Source organism: Agelaius tricolor, unplaced genomic scaffold, assembly GCF_023055355.1.
Source record: "Agelaius tricolor isolate 1412-34295 unplaced genomic scaffold, bAgeTri1.0.p SCAF_4, whole genome shotgun sequence".
In the NCBI taxonomy this organism is placed as follows: domain Eukaryota; kingdom Metazoa; phylum Chordata; class Aves; order Passeriformes; family Icteridae; genus Agelaius; species Agelaius tricolor.
In genome coordinates this window covers 24,058,297-24,080,706 of record NW_027269264.1, presented here as the reverse complement: position 1 = coordinate 24,080,706, position 22,410 = coordinate 24,058,297, and the positions used below count along the sequence as shown (strand labels likewise).

The 22,410-nt window shown below is 36.7% G+C and overlaps 1 protein-coding gene across 1 annotated transcript in view; it reads right to left on the bottom strand.

The window, feature by feature from the left end:
* PRUNE2 (prune homolog 2 with BCH domain) overlaps positions 1 to 22,410 on the bottom strand; it is a 130,151-nt gene that overhangs the window by 102,969 nt on the left and 4,772 nt on the right. The window contains exon 2 of the mRNA XM_071424900.1: positions 393 to 497. Coding sequence (XP_071281001.1) covers positions 393 to 497 — 105 coding nt within the window. The remainder of the gene's footprint in view (positions 1 to 392; positions 498 to 22,410) is intronic.

The window sequence follows — 22,410 nt, the reverse complement described above, 5'->3', positions numbered from 1 at the left end:
AAACAATTAGGTATAGCCTGGATTTTCTGTTTCAGGTTTTCTCCCCTTCACTTAGTTAGAAGAAAAAAAAAAAAAAGAGGTATTTCACGCTTTTTTCCCTTCACCTGTCACTGTTTGCCTCTTAGAGAGTACCTGGGAAACCAGGAGAGGAATAGGATAAGGAATGAAGCACAGGACTGATTTTTCTCATGTTATTCAATAAACCACCTAATAACCATTCATTCATTTTTGTGTGGAAAGAAATGTTGATTATTTATCTTTTAAAAACTCACTTTTGATAACAACAAAATTATTGTCCAGGAAAAATACTTTTACAATTGACTTAACAATAAGATGTCTGTAACAACCTGGAAAAAGTGAATTAAGACCACTCAGTCCAATTTTTCCATTACCTTGTCTAGAAAGTAGGCGTAGGCCAGGGTAGAAATAAGCGAATCCAAATCACAGGGCTTACTCGCAAGAACAACATGGACTTTTTCCACACGTTTGCTCCTGCTCTGTAACATATTAGAAGACAATTGCCATAAGTGGAAATGATGAGAAAAAGTCAAATGAGAAAAGTTAAAAGGACAAGTTAAATATTAGGCCTTGTACTCAGTTGCAGCATTTTTCACTGCTGACTGAAGGAATGGACTTCCTGTTCAGAGGAAGGACATTCCTTGGCTTCAGACCTCCCAAGAAAGCCAAAAACTAAATTTCACAAGACACCATAGTTTAGAAACCAATGAGGTCTGAATCTGACATAAGTCCCTCTCACAGATAAGTAACAGATAAGCAGCAACTTCATGTACACATGGAAAAGCATTTCAAAACATCTCACAAATCCATTTAGAAAAACAGTCCAAAAGAGTGTAGAAAATATACAAAACAAAATACACAGCAAATAATATGCAGCAAGTTGTAATTTTAATTTTGCCCTTTTTTCTTCACTTAGCTGGCATCAGTAAATAGACAAAGTAACCTTTCACCCTGAATCTTCAGAAGCTGAACACAGTTGAAGTACTATGAGTTTTGAATTGTTCTCACTTAGTAAAATTAAGAGCCTTCTAAACAAGAGGAAAAGAGAAGACAAACCTACTGTATGAAAGCAAAGTATTGAAGGGAAGGATCTACCTTCTTCACAATCACACACATAAAATATAAGACTAAGTTTTTCTCTTGTGCACATCATTACTGTCAAGCCAGCTGCATGGAAACATTACAGTTTATTTACTTTCAGTGCTTCTTAATTGGTGAAACATATGTGACTGATCTAAGAGACGTTTCAGAAACAAACATGTGAAAGTAAACATTTTTGTTGTGGGCATGTACAGGCTGATGTACTTTCTGCTATTTTTAATTCCCTGAATTCTGGATATCAAAATTTTAATCTTTCAACAGAAGCATGTAATTATTACATTACCCTTAATGATTATAAATGTGCAATTCTTCTTAAGCTAACCTTTTTTCTCTATGTCTAATCTTAGGTTTACCTGAACATATGGAATAAACTTAGGTTCTTTCCTTTAATGGAACACAGCCATCAAAATAGATTTGGGTAATAAATCCAGGAGACAGTCTCCATTCCCTATATTCCCTCCATTCCCAGGAAAGACAGCTTACTGAAGAATACAATGACTAGAACAGATATGTTCATTTATGCTCTAAGTCTTCACTGGCAATAAACAGTCTCCATTAACTCCTTTCAATATAATTTTTCCAACATTTTCTTCTGCAGCATGCATTTCTGCTTGATTTGCTATGACAAAGAACAAAAATAAAGCTCATGAGCTCATCCTTTTTTTAGTACCCTCTAAGTAATGAATTTCTTCACAATACCTAATCTAAACCTGCCCTTTTCCAGTTTAAGGCCATGTCCTATCACTACGCATCCTTGTCAGAAAGCCCTCTCCATCTTTCCTGTATTTCCCCTTTAGGTAGTGGAATGCGGTTCTAAGGTCCTACTGCATTCATCTCCAGGCTGAACATTCCCAGCTCTCTGAGCCTGTCTTCCCAGGAGAGCTGTTCCAGCCCTGAGATTGACTTAACAGATCTCCTGTGGCCTCCATCAGTTCCATGTCCTTCCTGAGCTGGGACCCCAGAGCTGGATGCAGCCCTGCAGGTGGGCTCTCAGCAGAGCAGAGCAGAATCCCCTCCCTGGCCTGCTGCCCACACTGCTTTGGGTGCAGCCCAGGACACAACTGGCTTTCTGGAATGTAGGCACACATTGCCAGGTTAAAACAAACTTTTTCTCCACAAACAACCACAAGTCTTTCTCCTGAGGGCTGCTCTCAGTCCCTCTCCACTCAGTTTGTGTTTGTGCTCAGCATTGTCCTGGCCCAGGTGCAGCACCTTGCATCTGGCCTTATGGTTCATGAGGTTCACCCAAGCCCATCTCTCAAGCCTGTCAAGGTCCCTCTGTGATAGTGACAGCAACTAGCAATACCTTTCTCCCCACCTTTCCTGCTTTTCTCTTCAGTGAGATGAATTTGTTTCTCTTCTTCCCTTCTTGCAGATCCCAGATACATGATTTCACCAATATTTCATTTCCCCATGTGCAGCTAAATGAATGGCTTTTTAGCATCTTATTATTATTTACTAATAATAAACCTCCAAATACTCTCCATTATACATTGTGCATAAATGCAAGTATGCCATCCAAGCATACTGCTTATCTCACATGTCAAAGACTGCTTCCTCTTCCACTATCTCAGATACAACTAGTTTGCTTAGTCTATTACATGCTCATCAGCCATCTTCAGGAAAAGCAGTTACATGTATGTAAGGCTTCCTCTTACAGGTCTTTCCATGCAAAAACCTGGGCAGAGAAGGTCACAATCCAGAATACAAAGATCCATAAGCCCAGTAAGGCTTAGCCACAATAGGACTAAAATCTGATTACCTCCTGCAGTTATCACAGCTAAACCTGAGAGGAAACATGAACTGCCAATTTCTCTAAGAATTACAAAAAATCTGGAGGTTAATGATGAAGCTAGAACTCTTAAATCAAACTACATATGAGATCAGTGATTTCTCTTCATGATTATGAGTTTTTGTTTAGCAAGACTAAAGGTAAATTGTAAAATGCACAAACACTGGATGACTGGGATAAAATGAATTAAAGAAATTATGTGTCATTTTCAGATGGCATCAGTCAGGATAACTCAATTTAGATCAGACCTGCATAGATTAACATTCACTTACTGTGCTCAGGAAAGAGCTTTATAAGCATTAGGCTACTTCTTAAAGAGATCTGATTCTCAGATATTTACTATGAAGAAGCTCTCATATCTGTCCACTTTTGTTGTCTATTAATACATAAAAGCATTAGTATGACAACTGCATCCTTATGTAACTGCAGTAAAAATAGCATTTACTGGTTCCCATCTGCATCAAACAGCTGATATATTCAAACATACTGCAATACTGCCAATCGGGTTTGTAAATATTTTGATCAGGACATGTTAACTGCAGTGATTGATCAAACTACAATATTCCAGTCAAAAATTACATTCTCTCTACTTTTTTTCCTTCTGTTAATAGAGAAGCTGAAGTGATCTTGCAAGGTAATAAACACTGAAGATTCATCCTAGTATAAACAGGAATGCCTACAAAATGCTCAATGTAGCATTTTGCAGCCAAAAAAACCTTTTCCATTTCCTCCATACACAATCACACCCCTGCCCCCCACCCCACATACACACTGCACAAATACAGACTCAACAGCCACACACAGCCTTGCTTTCTGAGTCATTATTTGCTTTTTGCCTCAAATTTCACTAGTTCTGTCCTTGGGGGGAATGGGACAGCACTTGTCAAGCATAGCAATTCTTTGAAGAAGAAACAATACGTCTTAACACAAGCAAATTAAAAATGAAGAAGCTGCAGAGCCACACAGCAATATACAGTGTCAGATACAACACTGAAAACTTTTCCAGTCTTGTGGCTGAAGCACCAATCAGGGAGTACAAGCTTCACAGACACAGCTTTCCTGGAGGTGCACAGGGAAAAATCCTAACTGTCTGGACAAAGGCCAAGATAGCAAAAAATCTGTTTTTCAATATTTAAAGTAATCAAATCACATGGAAGAGGGTTTCTGTACCTGAAATTGTACCTTCAAACCAGAGCTACAATTTATTCAGTAGCCATTTTGGAGTGCAACTTGCATTTACCTTATAGTAAATGGCAGCATTATGCTTCCAGCAGCCTGAGGGCTTTTAAGATGATTATACATCTCTACTGTCAAAGAAATGGTTTTAAGCCAAAGCAAAGTTAATTTAACATTTCATGCAAAGTTCCAGTTAGTTAAATACTTCATAAGTCTTTTCACAAGAAAGCTTTGGTCCGGAAAAAAAATAGATTCTCTCTTATTCTAAAAAGAGATATAAGAAAGAATCCTTGTTTTCTCCCATATTTGAGGTCAGTCAAAAATTATTGCATTTCTCTGCCCCTATAGTATCCCATTTATCATGTAGAGTATATGACACACAGTTATCTAAAGTACTAACTGTTAAATATCTGGGTACATAAGGATTCTTCCCTAAGGAACAGAAATGTAGTCACAAAAATTTCATGTGTGACATGTTTTAATCATTGCTTATTGAATATCCATTGTACAGTCTTGCTTTACTTACAAATATGAAAAAAAATTACAGCAAACACCAATACCACTAGCAGAACAAAATATAAAACATAAGGGGAATTTTCTAATTCCACATCATCTGTTTTTGTGTCGAAGACACAGCCTTACCAGTAAGATAAACAAAGGCGGAAGGATCAAAAATTTAACACCATCCTCAGAGATGGCTGAATAGGCATAAAACTTTATCTGATATTTTGCTTTGAATGTGATACGGTAAGACAAGACTATGATTAGTCCATAACAAAGAGTAGGAGAACTTCTTCATACCTTAGCTGTTGTACATATAGCACTTGTACACATGATTTACCCAATCATACCTGCACTCTGATGATGAGTGCACTTCCCACAGCACGTTGAACACAGCCTTATGATTACATCTGCTCTTCTGAAATTAGTATTTTAAAAGCTATATTTAAGAGTCAACCTCTTAATAAAAGGAGGAATTTTATTCATTTTTTTATTTTAAAATAGTGCTTCCCAAATTCACAATGTTCCATAGAACTGTGACGTTCCTTCAAAATTAATAATGGAAAAGAGGTAGGGTAGCTATCTGACATGCCAATCAGGCAAGGAAGTCTTATCTTTAGATTGTTCCTGGAATTTCCACAGGACAGGAACTCTCTTTTCCAGTCATTTCTAATCACTGGCATGGTCAGGTATTACTGATGAGAACGCAGTTCAGTATTTCTGCATTACCAACAGGCTCTAAGAATTCTGCAGGCAGACAAACTCAACACTATTCAAGAAAGAACTCTGAAGAACCACAAACATTTATTCCTTTTCCATTTTTAGTTAATTTTACAGCCTGTAACTGTAGGCAAGTCTGCTCCGCTTGTTTTTGAAATACCTCCTCTCAAGCTTATTACATACATTCATTCATATTGCAAAAATCCAGAAATGAACAATGATTTCTACATCAAGTTTTCACTTAAAAAAAATAGGTCGAGTAATCAAATAATGCATAAATTGTATTAAAATATAAACAAGAAGAACTACAGAACTCAGAACATCAATCAAAATCTTGTTGGCTCTTTTTAAAATTATATTTATTGCACCAATTGGTTTGGCATTGATTTTTCACCATGTTTTGTAAGCTTTACATGTTCACACTCTCCCGCTTCTACAAAATTTTGCCTTCAGGTTCAACATTTGAGACAGCACCTCTACTAGATCATGGAGTATATGAATTTGGAATATCCAATAGTATATGGTTTACAAACTGAATCATACATGGGGTACATATATGTGCCCATTTGCACACACATTTGGAAGTGTGACTTTGACATCTTATGTTTTGATCCCATCTTTGCTGCTATATCAAGACTAAAAAATGCTTTAAAAGTTATTAAATATGTTTTTTCTTAGAGAATTAGAGAAACCTAAGTTTTTATGATATAATTTAAACAAAATGATAAAGCAAAGTCTTATTTTAATGGCCTTAGGCTCAGTAACAATATCACATTACTCCTCCTGCAAAGACAAAACAGGATATGGTCTCCTATGGCTGAAAAAGGAAAATGTTCCCAGCACAATAATTACTTAAGCTTGACTTAGCAGTACTTCAACCATCTGTCAATGAAATTCTCTATGATAGAAGTTACTAAAATAAAAATCAAAGTCTCCTTTCATTTATGCTGTATTAATTCATTTGTTTAAATTAACTGTCTTACACAGGATTAGTGCTTTCACCTAATAACTGAGTATACAGCACACAGAAATTCAGCAAAAGAGCAAGTTATATTCCTATTCCAGGACATCTTACAGTCAGTCACAGCAAATCTTTGAATTTCCATCTCAAGCTACCTAACTCCTCTTCCCACTCCTTCCCCACTTGCCACTTAGCATGCAGAAGTGAGACTGGGATGCCTAATCTAGTTTACAGGACTTGATTGTATTTATCTCCCTTAGGAATTGCTTGGCTTACTATAGGACCAAACAGTTCTTTGAGCTATTAGGCACAAATCACTTAAAAGTAGGAGTACACTTACCCGAGGAGCAGAGTGCCCCTCAGGTAAATATATCAGCTCTGTGGTGCATCAGGAGGCGACAGGTAGCAATAAACCCCTACCTCATACAGTGCAGAGGCTAAATAAATAATATAGAGCAAAGAAAGTGTATTCGAGAAAAAAAGGTTTGTTTTGAGGAAGGCAGGGGCAAGCAATCCAAACAATGCAGTTAATTTACCTGCCTCTCACAAACTTAACGTCTGACCTTGGATTGTTTTAAGTTTAGCTGCTTCTTTAAAATGAAGAAAGCAACTCTGCAACTGAGAATGAGTTTACCAAGAGTCAGGCAGCACTTTAACACTGCATTTTATAGAAGCCTTTGGAGTCAAGCTTCATCTTTCTTAAGTCAGCGTAATCCTTAAGTGATGGGCACCAGGCTGAACATGAAACCATAGCCTGAAGTAAGCCAACAACTCAGTAGAAGTATCATTAGTGAGCGAGAAAATCACAGCTGGAAGAGATGATCAAACCAAAGTCATTTCCACTTTTGCCTTTTTAGTTCAACAGGTTCATCATATCATAATTCTAAAATGTCTTTGGTCTTTTACCCGTTCTCTGGTAAGAGTGATGCTGAAAAGTTGCTAGTTTTTGTTTTGGCTTTTGTTTTGTTTCAGTTTTTAACTTCAGCATCATTTCAGTTGCTCTTCTTATTCCACACTGAAAACCAGACACCTATTCCTCCACAGCAGCCAGTACTGCTCTGCTCTGCCTGCTCTATACATCATTCCACAAAAACTCCTTTATTATCATTGGCAGCTTCTTTCTCCATGAGGTAATTCTATGATTGTAATATGTTTTACTCCTGTTGTCCTTCTGAAGGATAAATATTTGGTTGATTTGATGTTTGGTTGATTTTTTGTATTCTGAGCACAGAATAAAAACTGTAATACTGTGCTTGTTAGTAAAATAAATAAAAATTGTAATACTGTGCTTGTTAGTAAAATGACAGTGCACTCAAAATAAAACCCAACTTAAAAAAAAATCTATTTTTTTATTTGAAATGTTATGAGAAAAGAAACATATGTTTCATTATGAGAATGCAATTTTTATTCATACAGTAATTAGTTAGGTCTATATTGTTTAGATCTCTGAATTGTCCTCACTACAACACTAACATCAGAGCCACAGAAATATCACAAATGAGAAAATGCACAATTACATTCCTGTATTACTTTTAACATGCATATGATTTCAGTGTAGGGCTAGTCACTAATAAAGTTATGTTGCTTTAATGCCTAATGCTCCCTTTTACACAGATGACACACAACAGCGATAGAAATTTTTAAGTAGTTTATTTAGTGAGTTCATCTGGGTTCACGCTAGGGAAAGAGACTGTATGTTACCTCTTGAACAAATGCAAAGGATGTAATACATACATCATAAATATCCACATATGGAGTGAACCTCTTTCTGTGATCATTTGGGCTGTGTCCAAGTGTCCAGTCCACTCATGAAATCCAAAGAGGTCATTAATGCAATGACCCACAGAACACCTCTTGGAGCAGTCTGAAACCACCTTGATCAATTTGCCTCAGCAAAGAATCCAGATCAGATGTTCTCCACCATGACACACTTCCCCTTCAGCATATCCAAAGAGGAATAATCTATGTCAATACTATTGAACTAAGATCCTCACATAGGGTCTTCTCAGTCACTCATGGTCCCTTCCTTTTGCACTGGCCATCTTTCTCCAGAGCAGAATCTTGCAAAAACGTGCTACTGATGTCTTCAATGCCAGACATACGAGAGTAAGAAGCTGATCCTCCATTTCATTTCACCATCTTATACCACTGCATTTCTTCAGAAGTCAATAAGCCTAGACACACCAGGTATTTTGCCTCTACAGTTCCTACAGACGTTCCTACAGACATTCCTCTTGTGATGCCAATTAGACTCCACAGAGCTTTCAGACTTGCTCTCAGGTGACAAAGTATGTTTCAGCATAAACATTATCAAAACCTTTTCTGAAACAGACTTCCTCATCTATCCCTGAAGCATTAAGAAGACATTTAAACATATTTCCTTGATACTACTTGGCTCACTGCAGATTTTTGCTGTGTTTTAAGCACACTATTGACTGCATTAAATAACCTCATAATCACATTTAAAGGCTTAGTGATATAGTGCCACCAATACAGTAAAATATATGATAAATGCAGTCAGCATTTTCCATACCATATGCTTGTAAATGTTATTCTGCAGGGAACCAATTAAAACTATAGAAAATTTGGAACACAGACATATGGAACAAAACAAAGCAACTTATCTTGTCACCATGATGCTTGCTCAGTACATCGATTAGGGAATGGTGATATTATAGGACAAACAAATGTCACTTTAATTAAAGTATGCTGAAAGGCAATATACAACAGCAATTTAAAACATTAGTTTTTGCTATGCTGATGTTAGTTTTCCTTCTAATTAGATAAAGCAGGTAAAATACACTCCTGAAAAAAAAAAAAAAACACAAATATTCCTATTTGAAGTAATGCAACACTAGTCCCAATTCCATTAAAAAACTTCCTCTTTTAATATTCAAGAAGAAAAAGGTAGGAAACTGAAATGGAATGTTTGGGTTTCAGGAAAAACATTTAAAATACTGCCGAGGATATATGATTTTTCAGGGAAAAAATAAGTTTAGGCACGGACTTATAAGTTTTTCTCTGAAAACTTTGTGCATCAGGGGAAACAGTGAATCTAACCCTCGTAATTGCCTATCACAATTGACAATGTAAAAATAGTACAATAACTAGAAGAAATAACAATCACTTTAAAGCAAAAAGCAATCGGGAGGTAGAATCATGATTACTTCATTCCCAAGGCAAGTTGGGAAAGATTGGAGGAAATATGCTCAAACTTGCATTTCCCATTCCTTCTTCCACTTCAGAGTTCAGCACTGCAGTAGATAAAGTTTCACAAGGTACCACAGTGCTCATTAGAAAGATTACAAAAAGAAATTAAGAACCTTGAGGTCACATATTCTGGGTAAGACTCCTGTCTTACTACTCTTGTATTGTGCCAATGACACCTTGAACTGACATACATATGATGATAGTGCAAACAGTATTTATGAAGATTATTACTTTCCCTCTGAAACACACCTCCATTTCACAGTACTTTGTCTGACATAGAACATATGCATCACTGAGCCATGTTTTTAATTTAATGCACAAGAACAAGCAGTAGAAAGGAAGGAAATAAAGGAATTAAGATAATTCTGCAGTCATCAAGTAATGTTCCAGCACAGCCAAGATCTGTCAAGAGCCACAATACAATAAACAAATCTTCCTCATATAGAATTATTGGCAGATTGTCACTAACTACAAAAAATCCCCACCTTGAATGGAAGGAAAACTGCAGTAATGGTAAACAGGATATTGATTGCAAGAACTCTTATCTATCACAGTAGTTCAATTTCATCTCCTAGGAGATATGGTATAGAGAGCTGAACCATAGAATTAGAGAGCATACAGAATTAGAAATTATCTTTATGGTAAGCATATCAATTACTGCTTTAGAAGTATGGAAAATCTTAGAAAAAAACATTTGAAGCATAATTACAAAGAAAACTAAAGCCCTGTTTGTACTATAAAGCTATAAAACTTTTTTAAGGCTATCACACTATTTCAGTTAATAAAAATTGATAATGAACAGAATATAAGAACTACAAACACAAATTGAAAGTTTTTTAATTTAAGATTTGGCTCAGTTTCATTAATTTGCATTAAGATTTTCACAATGTATTAACTAAAATTTTATTAAGCAGAAGGAAACAGGAGATATAAATTGACAAATTCACATATGAGGGGACATTAATGACTGATTAAGACATTGTTCTCAATGATTTTTGCTGAATCCTCTTACTTAACACCAAAATGGGTAATTCATCATCCCTGGCAAATCTGCTGCCCTAGCTAATTCAGAAGACAAGAAATATCTTAAAAAATATATGGTTACAACAAACAAAGTAAATTACATTAATATCTCAACTTTCACCTTTCAATATCTCCTAGTTTTGCACTGAAGACACTATCATGTATTCGTAATCTATGAAAAGCACTGATATCTGTGTCCTCTCCCACAGAGGGACTTGCTAGATTTTCTTCAACAGTCAAGGTTTTAGTTTTCAATCAAAGAGGACACTGTCAGGAAAAGAAATCTCCACGGATTTCTATGCCTACTGTAGTTAAGAACAAATGATCCAAAGGAGAGGTATGTAAGCTAGCAAAGAACAATCTTCTTCTCAGGCTTGGCTTACTTCCAATAAACCACAGAGCTCAAAATTGCTTAAACTCTGATTCCAAATGTAAAAATATCCAAGGTACAACATCCTTCCCACGTCTTAAGTCTTTGGGAGTGGGGGTAAAAAATCCTTCAACCAACTAACAAACAAACAAAAACCCAAAACAATCAAAAAACCCACACAAAATACCCAAACGAACATACCAAACCCCAAAAACCCAACCCAAACGAACAAAAACATACACCACAAACAAGAACCAAAACAAAACAATTAACCAAAAAACCCACAAACAAAACCAAAACCCCTATGTCCATAAAAGGGACATATACAATATGAATACCTATGCACATGGCTGTTCACAGCATCCAGGCTCAGATTTTCCTACTTGGTAAACTCTGAGGACACTGGTAGGGGACCTAAAGTTGTAACCTCATCTCAGCAACTAGCAACACAACTTACTCCAACTCACAGACATGCATTCTATGTCAATAAGACAATTCCAGTATTTCCAGTCATAAGTATGCTACAACGTGTGAACTAAAATTTCTCTGTATCCTGTGTTCTGTATCAATGAGTTCAAGATGTTAAAGGGATTCACTGCCCTTGGAGATACTGACAAGCATCCAGATAAACATTTGTCAGGACAGGAGCAGTGGTAACATTAGAGACTGGTGATGATTTCACAGCTTTGCAGTGTAAGGTCACTCTCTGCTCCCAGTCTGTATTATTTTTAGCTTATTATTTCTACCTAGTTAACTGCATACTACTCAGCATATCAGAGGACAATTACACAGTATTTTGTGTAATGTAAGTATTTTTCACTGAAAGAACAAATGGAGTAACTACATGTAGCTTCCTTTCCCTTATTTGGGAAGCATATGCTGGCCATGTAATGCTGTTGAAAGGGTATCTGTTCACCATTAATGGAATTAGGAAAGTCTGTTAAAAATAAACAAAGCGTAATTCTTTCCTTTCTTTCACCAGCTAAGTAGAACAATAATTTTTCTTAGCATCAGCCAAAGAGGATATGGTACAATGGCAATGTAACTACATTCAGTCATATTTGAACATTTAATCCCTAGCTGTAGACAGAGTTCATATATACAAACACGAACATATATATTGCCACTTCTGAATAAAAAAAGCATGTAATATCATAAGAAACCATTCTGACTTAGGAGATTTGAGATATTCTACTACAAGAATACAAGACATTAGCAAGCTGTTTAAATTTATAGAAACCCTCAGAGGGTTGGTGATTTGTGTCATCTATTACACATAGCAATATATGAGAAGTAAATATTGAGAATGAAGCCTACTTATAAAAATAGACTACTATGCCTGTCTGAGGAGATCCACACTCACTGAAACCACATGAATTTTACATTCCTATGATTTAAAGGCCAGCCTTACAAATACATTGTAATGATGTCCATTAATTTGAGGAACTAGGATGTTAACAATTACAGCAGTTAGTATCACATTTAGCACCAAAATAAAGTTTGAATTTCATTTATTTTTTAGTTCAAACCAGCCTGTATGGTTTACCAAAATCAACATATATACATGTTTTAATAAAAGCATGACTTAAATTACCTGTTTTGTTATGAAAGGTATGCTGTGAAGCATTTGGGCTGTGTAATATGCTTAACATAACATCAGCAAAAAAATCTGCAGTTCTTGCTCTGCTGGCAATCAGTCTGTGAAGTCAATGTGATACAAAGCAATACTTAACAATAAGATGAAACTCCAAATGCTATTTAAAAATGTACACCACTAGGAAAGTTCATAACATACTTAAATGAAACCTACACCTAACGGCTCCTCATAAGGGAATTCTCTTTTCAGCATGAAATGCTGAATTTTAATGCTTCAGCACAGAAACAACATTTAGAGAATGCAGTACAAAATATTTAAATTACAAGAATTTTTAATAAATATATAACACCTCAGAAAAAAACTGCTGTCAGTTTTGGATACGTTGGAATACTTTGCAAACAGTAGGATACAGAAGACAGATACCACCTCTAAGTAATTCCTTCATCCATCTGGGGATGGACGATACTAAGAGAATGACCAGTACCCAAAAATTAAACCAGCAGAGTCTCTGTATAAACATTCTGGAACTCAAGGAGGAAAAGAGGAGAAAGGGAAAGGGGAGAAAAAATATTAGGTGCTGCATGACAGACCACCCAGTCAAAAACAGAAATAATGTTATGGCTCAGCATGGTCTTCCTCATAAACAATAGAAAAAACTTTTCTTCCCACAGATCATTCAGCAGGGGAAGCTATGAGCACCAGAGATGAGAGAAAGGGGAAAACTCATCTCTCTGTGACTGGAAGCACCCTATTTTCAACTGACATTTAATTCCCTTGGTTTACATTGCTCTCTGGCCTCCCAGTACAACTGATTATGCAGGTGTTTGTGTAAGAGTTAACGAGGAAAAAGACCTAGCTTCTAAAGCTCAATGAGTTTGAGCTATTTTAAACTTCATGTATATTGATTTATATTAATTCAATTCCCTCAGAAACATTTGCAATTATGTAAAGTTGGAACACTCACTAACAATAGTAACCAAAAAATGCAGGCGAAGACTGGGAGTATAGTGGAAATAAGTTTTCATGATTCAATTTAAGTTTGCAAGTTTATTTAGACTTTTGACAGAATCAGAAACTAAACAGGACATTTCTGCATCCAATAAATTTTACCATTCTACTTTCACTTCTGTCTTTTTCAAAGTTTTGACTTACTAGTTGCTATGGAGTTCTTGTTTCTGAGGGGGAAAGGTGTACAGGGATATTTTTGCAGGAGTTTTTTGTTTTGGTTGGAGGTTTCTTTGGTTGGTTCTTTTTGGTTGGGGGGGGGGTGGCGGGGAGGGAGGGGGTTTGTGTGTGTATATTCAGTCCCCAGCCTAGACCCTGTCTTACTCAGCAATCATGTCAAATAAGGTTCTATAATTTCCAGCCATCTATTCTTAACTTAAATGTGTCACACCATATTCTTGTTCAAAACAGTAATCAGTGTTAACAAACAGGAGAGAATGGGGCTTGTACCCAAGCATTTCTGTAAAGATGCAGAAAGTGCAAGGAAATTCCTTTGCCCTGTCATCTGTTACCTATTTCTACAGACTTCTGCTTATTTATTATTAGAAGTGGTTTCTAACTCTCAGTGCAGACAACATGCTCTTCTATCACATACAAAACTAGTTCACATCAAATTATCACAAAAATGAGTTTCTTTCTAAACATTCAGCAATGTGTAAAGGAGTCCTCAAAAGAAATGCTGTGGAGATTTACTCTTCAAAAAAAAAAAAAAAAAAAAAAAAAGGTACATCTGAGTAAGGAAGCATGCCACTTCTGAGCTTCTCCGGACTGTTACAGATGAATAGTCTATCACGAGGGCTAAATATTTTAATGTGAAGATAAACAGTCTTACAGCTATATCTGTCTCAATGTCATCCCATCACCTACTGCAGCTGTGTATTCTGCTGGGATCTCTGAGGGATGGAGCTTATCCTGCTCTTCCTGTTAAAAAAATGACAAGCCAGTTGATTTAAAGTGCTTTCTCAAGAATCTGTGATGCTCTGAATCTATCTGTTAATTACATACTTACTAATATTCAGGCTTGAATATTAGTAATATTAGGCTTGAATATATGCAAGAGTATATCAAACTATGATCAAAAAGAAACCAGACCTATTTCAGATTTTGTGGAAGAGCTTGAAGAAAATTGTTTACAATACTTCTTTTTGTTTCAAAGGAAGAAATAAAAGCTCTCCATATTTCACAGAATCATAAAATCCTTTAATATCTCAAGTTGGATGGTATTCATGGGACCATCAAGTCCAACTCCCTGATTCTTGCAGGACTACCCGACACTAAACTAGATGACTAAGAGCATCACCCAGACTCTCCTTGAATTCTGAGAAGCTTTGATGCTATGAACACTTCCATGAGAAGCCTGTTCTAGTGACTGAGCACCCTCTCTTTAAGCAAAGAACCTTCCTAATGTCCAGTCTGGACATCCCCTGGCACAGGTTCACTGCATTTCCTTGTGATCTATCACTGCTCACAAAGAGGGATCAGCCGCTCCCCCGCCACCACCCCATGTCTTGCTTCAACCTTCTCTTCCCCCATGCCAAGCAAACCAAGTGACCTCAGATATTCCTTCGAAGCCTTGCCCTCGAGGCCCTCAAATCTTTCCTTCAAATCAAAGTGAAAATAGAGCATTAACAGTACTTTATTTCTTTAACGGTGTTTGTCAGAAAATCAAAAGCTATAGCATGCCATATGGGCATAAGGAAAGCCTAGTTTCCTCCTCCCTTAGAGGTGCAAATTTACCAAAGAAGTCAGTGTTTCTAATACATATCAAAGATTCCAACCTGACCTGCCTTATTCAGTAAGGTCTCTACCCCCACCACCTCAGGAATTTTCTTGTGTATCAACAATGTCTAGAAACAGACTCCCTAGGGTTTGTGCTTCTCTCTGTGTGTCCAAGTGACAGAGAATGTGAGTGCACAAGTGACCTACATGAAAGTGGTAATTTAATAGTGTGGACTAAGTGAAAACTGCTAGGGCTGAGATGCCAGGTTGGACAACTACACTCAGTGCTTGCAGCCCCTTTCCATCTTTCTCAGTCTTACCTTCTTCGACTATCATATACAGTCTCTTCCTAAAGAATCTATGTAGCCACTTTGGAAACATTAAAATCCAAACCCATGCTTTAAAGTGAGCACCACATTCTCACAATGCAATAGATCTGTAACGGAGATTTTCATGTATCTCAGAGAGATGCTTACACCTTACAATGCCTGGAATTCAATCATCCTCTGAGTTTTTAAATTGGACAGAACATATCAGATTACTACTCCAGCTGTAGCTTCTGATATTTTACTGTGGCTCAAACAATTATATGAAATATAGATGTATATCCACTTCTGGTTTATGGAAGCAGAGAGCAGATTCTGCTCCTACAGACTGCTATTAATTCAGTATCAGTAATTATTATCTGGTTGGAAGAAAAGCAGCTAAATTCTAATCACTACATAATAGGGCAAGTAACTAGGTTGGTTTTGCCACAACATCATCAAGTAGCACTGATTTGGGGTCTAAAAATTTGAAATATGCAAAGACTTAAACAAATTCTAACTAGTTTAGAAGGTAAGTAATGAAGCACTCAGTTAACAATGGAGGACACACGCAAACAGAGCTAGAACTATGTAGAATGTCATTTCACATCTTGTTTAGCATCTTTGTTTATTTTTCAGTGCAGCAAAATGCAGAAGCAGTTAGGATGATCTGGGTTTTTAGCAAAAGACAGCATGTTGTAAGGTAGAACTTAAAGTTGCAGTTCAGAAACAATCACATCCCAAAAGGTTAATTTATCCTAAAACATAAGATGTACGACAAAACGCATCTGTAGCTCATTTGTTGGCACAGAAGGAAAAGACAGACTACACTATCACCAGCACTGATGAAGAACCACAAGGTACTTATACTGCAGTGTTCTGAAATCATTGAAATTTACTGAGAGTCTATACTAATTTCACACACACTGTACACTTCTCTACTCTTAATAGCAACATGGCAGGATCATAGTTCTGCCTGTTGAGCATTGTAGTGCTTGGAAAGGACAATGAGGAGAAAGAAAAAAATAGGGCAAAGGAAAAATAAAATAAAAATATAAGTGTCTCATTACTTCAGCCCCTTTGGAACTACAAAGTTGAGGAGAAAAGGACACAAGAACCTAAGTTCACCTGCTTATTGCTGTCGACATTACAAGTGAGCATTTTTGTATTTAGTGTTCTATTTTTGCATAACGAGGCTACTCTCTTCAGTTTTACCCAGTATAAATGTAAACAAGATCCCAGCATTTTTAGTCAAGCAGAGTTCAGTCTTCACACTTACCTAAATTTAAAGAAAAATATTTCTTTAGATCAGTTCATTTTCTGTATCAACTGTAACTTTTGTTTTACTTAGAATATGTAAACAGATGATCTTTTCAGGCCATGAGATTATAACATATATACATATGGGGAAAGGGTGGGAAGTTGGTGGCTACTTTAATTGGTTTTTCCAATGAAGGCTCAACACCTTCACATTGAGACAGGGTCATACCATACCACAACTACTCTACAAACTTGGCAAGACAGATCAAGCAAAATACCTCTGACCCAGCCTCAGAAACTCCTCTTCCACTGCACAAAAGGTGACAGGTAAAAACTGCACAATGATCTTCAAGATGTTAACAAATAGCTAACATTAGAATTTCATTCATTTTCACATGTGATTTAAACTGGATATAAGCAAATGTCTTTGGAATTCAAGGACTAGAATTCCAGTCTACACCACTCACACCTGGAATGAAGGCTTTAGTGCATAGCTACACCACTTCAATCAATGAAACCATTTTATTCTTGTCCTAAGACTGTCAGTGCTGAAGTTCTAGTATGCATCAAATTTTCAAGGAAGGGAAGGCATCCTCACAGTAGCATGGAACTGCCTTTATGTAAGTTTATGCAGTTTGCCTTTCAGAATATGCAGAAAGCAAAGAATCATACAAAAACATCCCATACCTCTTCCTTCCATACAAAAAAATAAATTTTGTGTTAAAAAGTAGCAAGTTACGAAATTTTAAAACTGTTTGCAGCTGATAGGTTATCTATCATCAGCCTCTACAATCCCATCTTGTCACAGAGACAAATGCACAGATTTCCTTTAGGGTGGTAGAGAAGTAGTGTATCATCTCTTTACCACAATGAATGCCCTAGTGATACCATTCAGTCTCCAAACCCCTCACAGCCTGAGTAATTCATTTTGAATTTTAAAAAAGTTTGTAATTCAGTTGAACTTGAATTACAGTACTTTTGCTAGTCAAAAAATTACCGCACATCCATCCTACTTCAACTAAATCAAGAGAAAGAACAGTCAAGTCCATCTTTGCAAAATTAGAAAATTTTGTTTGTTTTCTGAGCTACAATTATTTAAATTGAATGGGTTATTGCCATTTTTATGTTAGGTAATTTTTTTTTTAATTCAAAAAATCAAAGAAGCACAGAACCAAATCCAAAACTAGATAGAGACTGGAAGTGAAATGGGGGGTTAAATAGTATCCAATCTTTTAACTTTATATGGCTATTTACTTAATTAAACACGTAAAAGAGACATGCAGGAACCCTCAGACTAACCTTTCCAAGATTTCATATAGTCCTAAACACCCTCTTACAGACACAATACTCAAGATATCACAAAAAAAACATTTGTTCTTCTAAGTAATGTGACTGCTAAGGATAAAGCCTCAAAGAGATTTATCTGTAAGAAAACTAACTAAACATATACAAAACTTATGTGGACTGCATATAGGCATCATCAAACCCAGTAGCTTATTTTTCCAGCAGGTTAAACCATCACAGTACTCCATATGACTCATCTGCAACACAGCCAGGCCTGCAAATGACTTTGACTGAATGCTGAAACATTTTCTAAGTCAAAGAAAGGCTGCTTAATCAACTGGTTATTTGCCAACTGTCTATATTTAGGACTGTCCCTGCAAGTGTTCAAAAGTTTACCATTTATCACTGCTTCAGAAAATGACAAATACATTCCAAGCAGAATTCCAGAGGAAATCTGCTTCTCATCAAAGGGAATTTTTCCTCTTTCCCATCCCACTGACTCCAGATCAGCATACAAGGTTCACCAAGCAGAATATGCCTGTCTCTGCAGCCCTCCAGATTCTGTCTCCACATATATCCAGGATTTATAAGAGCATGATAGTAGCTGAAAAAACAATTCAGAATTCTCTTCTTCCCTACCAACTCCTCTTTGATAAGGATTTTGCAATCACTACCGTACAAGTGCAAGGAAGTATTTATTGAGAATTATCATTTTTTATGCTGTATAGCACAATGTAGCACAATGAGATTAACCATTACAGAAAAGGTTGCTACAGCAGGATGGTGTCTCACAGGCAAGGGCTGCTTTAGCAGCTAACTTGGTTACTTAGCATCAGGGGCTGCACACGGCATCACTTCCACACACAAGACTAAACCAAAAACCAAAACTGTGCCAGTTACAAACAGATGTGAACACAATTATTGCAATCAAAATATAGCAAGATCAAAATTTCCAAAGTAGAACTAAATATCATAAAGGTAAATCATAAAGTAGTACAAAACAGGTACACTGCAAAGTCAAACTGTGTTCTAGACAGAATTTGTTATAAGGAGGCTTAAGATTAATACATTACAGCTAGAAGGAAATGTACAGAAGGAGGTTATGACTGTGCAAGATGGAACTGGGCCAGTGCATTAGGTCTATTAGGCCTATTACACATTATTCAGTTACAGTCAAATGATTCAGTAAACAGGGAAGGAGAACTATCTGACGTCCTCAAGATGTCATCATTTTCTGAAATCTTCCTTGTCTTTTCACTGTCCATCCTCTGTCCTTACTGTGCCACCATCTATTTGGACCTTGTTAGAACAAGTGATATACTAACTGTTTGTTAAGGACCTGTTTAACTGTTTTTTGGAACGGACTCCCTTCTTTCAAGAAAAAGAATATAATAGGAATGTTATGAAGTCATTTAAATCCTAAGCCTGATCTCCCTCAGGACTCCAGGCTGGCAAATAGGACTTCCATGCTGCTCTAGTCCTGCCCTTTCCAAACTAAAATCCCACACCTATTCACACCTTCCCAGCATAAACACAATCATACAGTCCACCCGAGCATGATTAAAGCTGAGGTTTTACTCCTTCTCCTTTTACTATAACTCTCTCTCAGAGGAGCATAAATCACAAATATATAGGGAACTCATGAAAGTATCCTACCTATAACTCCAGCCTGTAATCCTGACATCATATTCAGTTTAGACACTACTTATCTACTGCAAAGTCCTGCAGGCCTGTTTAGCTCATTAACCTTTCCTGCCTTTCCTACCTACCCTCAGAGCTAACACTCTGGCTATCATGACCTGATGGTTTAATCACATAAACATTATTTGGTTTCAGCAGAAGTAACCTACCAGCTTCCACAGTCATGCTGTGGAAAGCCTTCCCCTCCTATCCTGAGTCTGACTCTGCCTATACAGACCTCCCTCTTCCCACCCTCCTCGCTCCAACACGTTCAAGAAAATGCCTCAACAACATCTTGAAGCCTTTTTAAATCCTTCTCTGCTTCGTCTATCGTTTCCTATTCAATAATGAAACACTAAGTTTTATCTTCAAGCGGTCTATAGCAGAGGAACGGAAAGAGTAGTCAGATTTCCTTTTTCTGTGATGCTGTCCTTATGCTTAAAAATATGTTCCCAAGCATCAGCAACTCTCTGTTTTTTCTAATTCCTATGCAAAACTGCCATTTGCTGAAATGCTAACTAATAGGTTAGGAAACATAAAACCAACTATTACTACCATACTACTACTTTGGATTTATCTCCTCAATCTAGTACATCCAACAGACCCCTAAGATAGAAACTGAACCGATTTTTTAATTAAGTATTTGCATGTAATCTAGCACAGCAGAATCATGGCCACACTTTAATAGTTGTGTGATACCCTAGGAAATACCAAACCCCACTGCACTGAAATGCCTTTGGAATTTATTTGGGTGTAGAACAAAATGTAACGTATGTCAGCTACAAATGCAATGATTCAACATTGCAAAAGCTAACCAGGACAGAATTTGACCTAACCATTACCAATATGGCATGCTTCACCTAACACTGCACCAGAGACAGAAGAAAAACAAGGTATGTAGGTAATTGTTTAAAAATGCTGTTTCTATCATCCCAAAGCATGAAAATCCATGGGGGGAAAGCATCTTTAATTCTCAATTTCTGCCACGTTTGTAGTCTGTCTGACTTTAGTAGGAATGGTAAAAGGCTATTAAATTACCCAATATATTTTCCTTACAATTACATGTTGCTTTTTAAAGCAGTTTTACATATGTTCCTCCAATTCAGATTTTATTTTGGTTTGCTTATATGCAGAGGCCTTCTCTCACTCCTCTGGGAAACTGTCTTCCATGCAAACAGACTTAATTTCTGGAAATATACTCTTTATTAAGCTTCTGCTGACTGTTTTGCAATTACATATTTATACCCATGTATGTGAACGAACGATTCCTTCTTTTCTTTGCATTGCTTCTAGCAACCTCATAGATCCAGACAGCTCTCATGTCTCAGTGCAGCAGTAATTTAATCAAGTTTTTTGTTTGGTTCATTTTTTTTTTCTTGGACATGAATTCTTTAAATAATTTTCTTATGATTCCCTGAATTCTTTACCAGTTAAGAAATATTTCTGATTATGTGGTACCCATAAAAGAAAGGAGTAATCCACTTGAAACTGTAGCATGATAACAAAAAACAGACTTTCAATATTACTGTAACTGCTCATAACATTGCTTTGTTTAAAAATTTACCTCAGAATAATGCTGGTGCAATGTTTACTCTTTTTTCCTTATTACTAATAAATACTGACTCCATAGCTGCTGCTGCATGATTTCTTCTGACAGATTTAAGTAATAAAATGTTAATCAGCCATAATACTCTGATTCTGCAACCATTTTTGGTGTATGTACAGCTTCTATATCTGAGTTTTCCAACTGGAGTCAATATCATTACTCATACTCTTTAAGTCTTACATAGCATAAGTGCCTAGCTAAGTGTAGTCAAGTCCCTTGTGTGCTGCTGGATGAATGCACAGAAGACACATGAGACGGTAAGACTTGCCTCCCTGTCTAAATGTTTAAAAGCTTTTTTACTCCTCAGTTTGGAGATGTTCAGCAGTTTCTGAAAATAACTTCTGCTTCAATTCTGTAGTGTTTCTCACCTCCTGTAAAGCCAAAACTATTCCAACTAAATCAAATACTATTTTCAAAGTAACCACTGCCTATCATTGATAAAAGACCTCCAGATAGGAAAATAAGAGGCACTATGAAAAAGCATGTAAGTGACTCAGCTTGTTTTTAAACTGTGGTCGCATAAATCTACTCAAGTCATGCCATCATCACTAACTGTTCTTTGAACTTCTGTGCCTCAGAAACAAGCACAACATTCATTTTTCATATCTATCAAAGCAGTGCCTTAAAAGCCTTTTTGCTATTCTCAAGGGCATCTCCCTGGTCAAGGGCCTGGCCCTCAGTTATCTTTTCCTCAGACTGGAAAATGTCCAGTAAAACAGTCCAGTATTTATTTGGGCACGCCTGTCTGGGGTCATAATACCCCATTTGTCCAGTGTGTACCCTGCCAGGTGTAACATAGGTACAGCATTCTGGTCTCTTTTCTTGTATCAGCAAGGGAATAAAATAACTTCAATTTTTAGAGCGTTTGGGGTTTTTTCCCAAATACTGTCAACTGCTGAAGATGACATATCATTTAGAAGGATAATTTCCCCAGCTAATTTGCTATTCTCTGCAGGAGGAGGACCATCTTTCAATTACTAGTTTGAAGCACTTTGCTGCAGTGTGTGGTTATCTCAGTATCATCAGCACATTAAGCCTTTCTGGGGCCCATTCTGTTCTTGACTTCCCTGAAGCCAGCATAC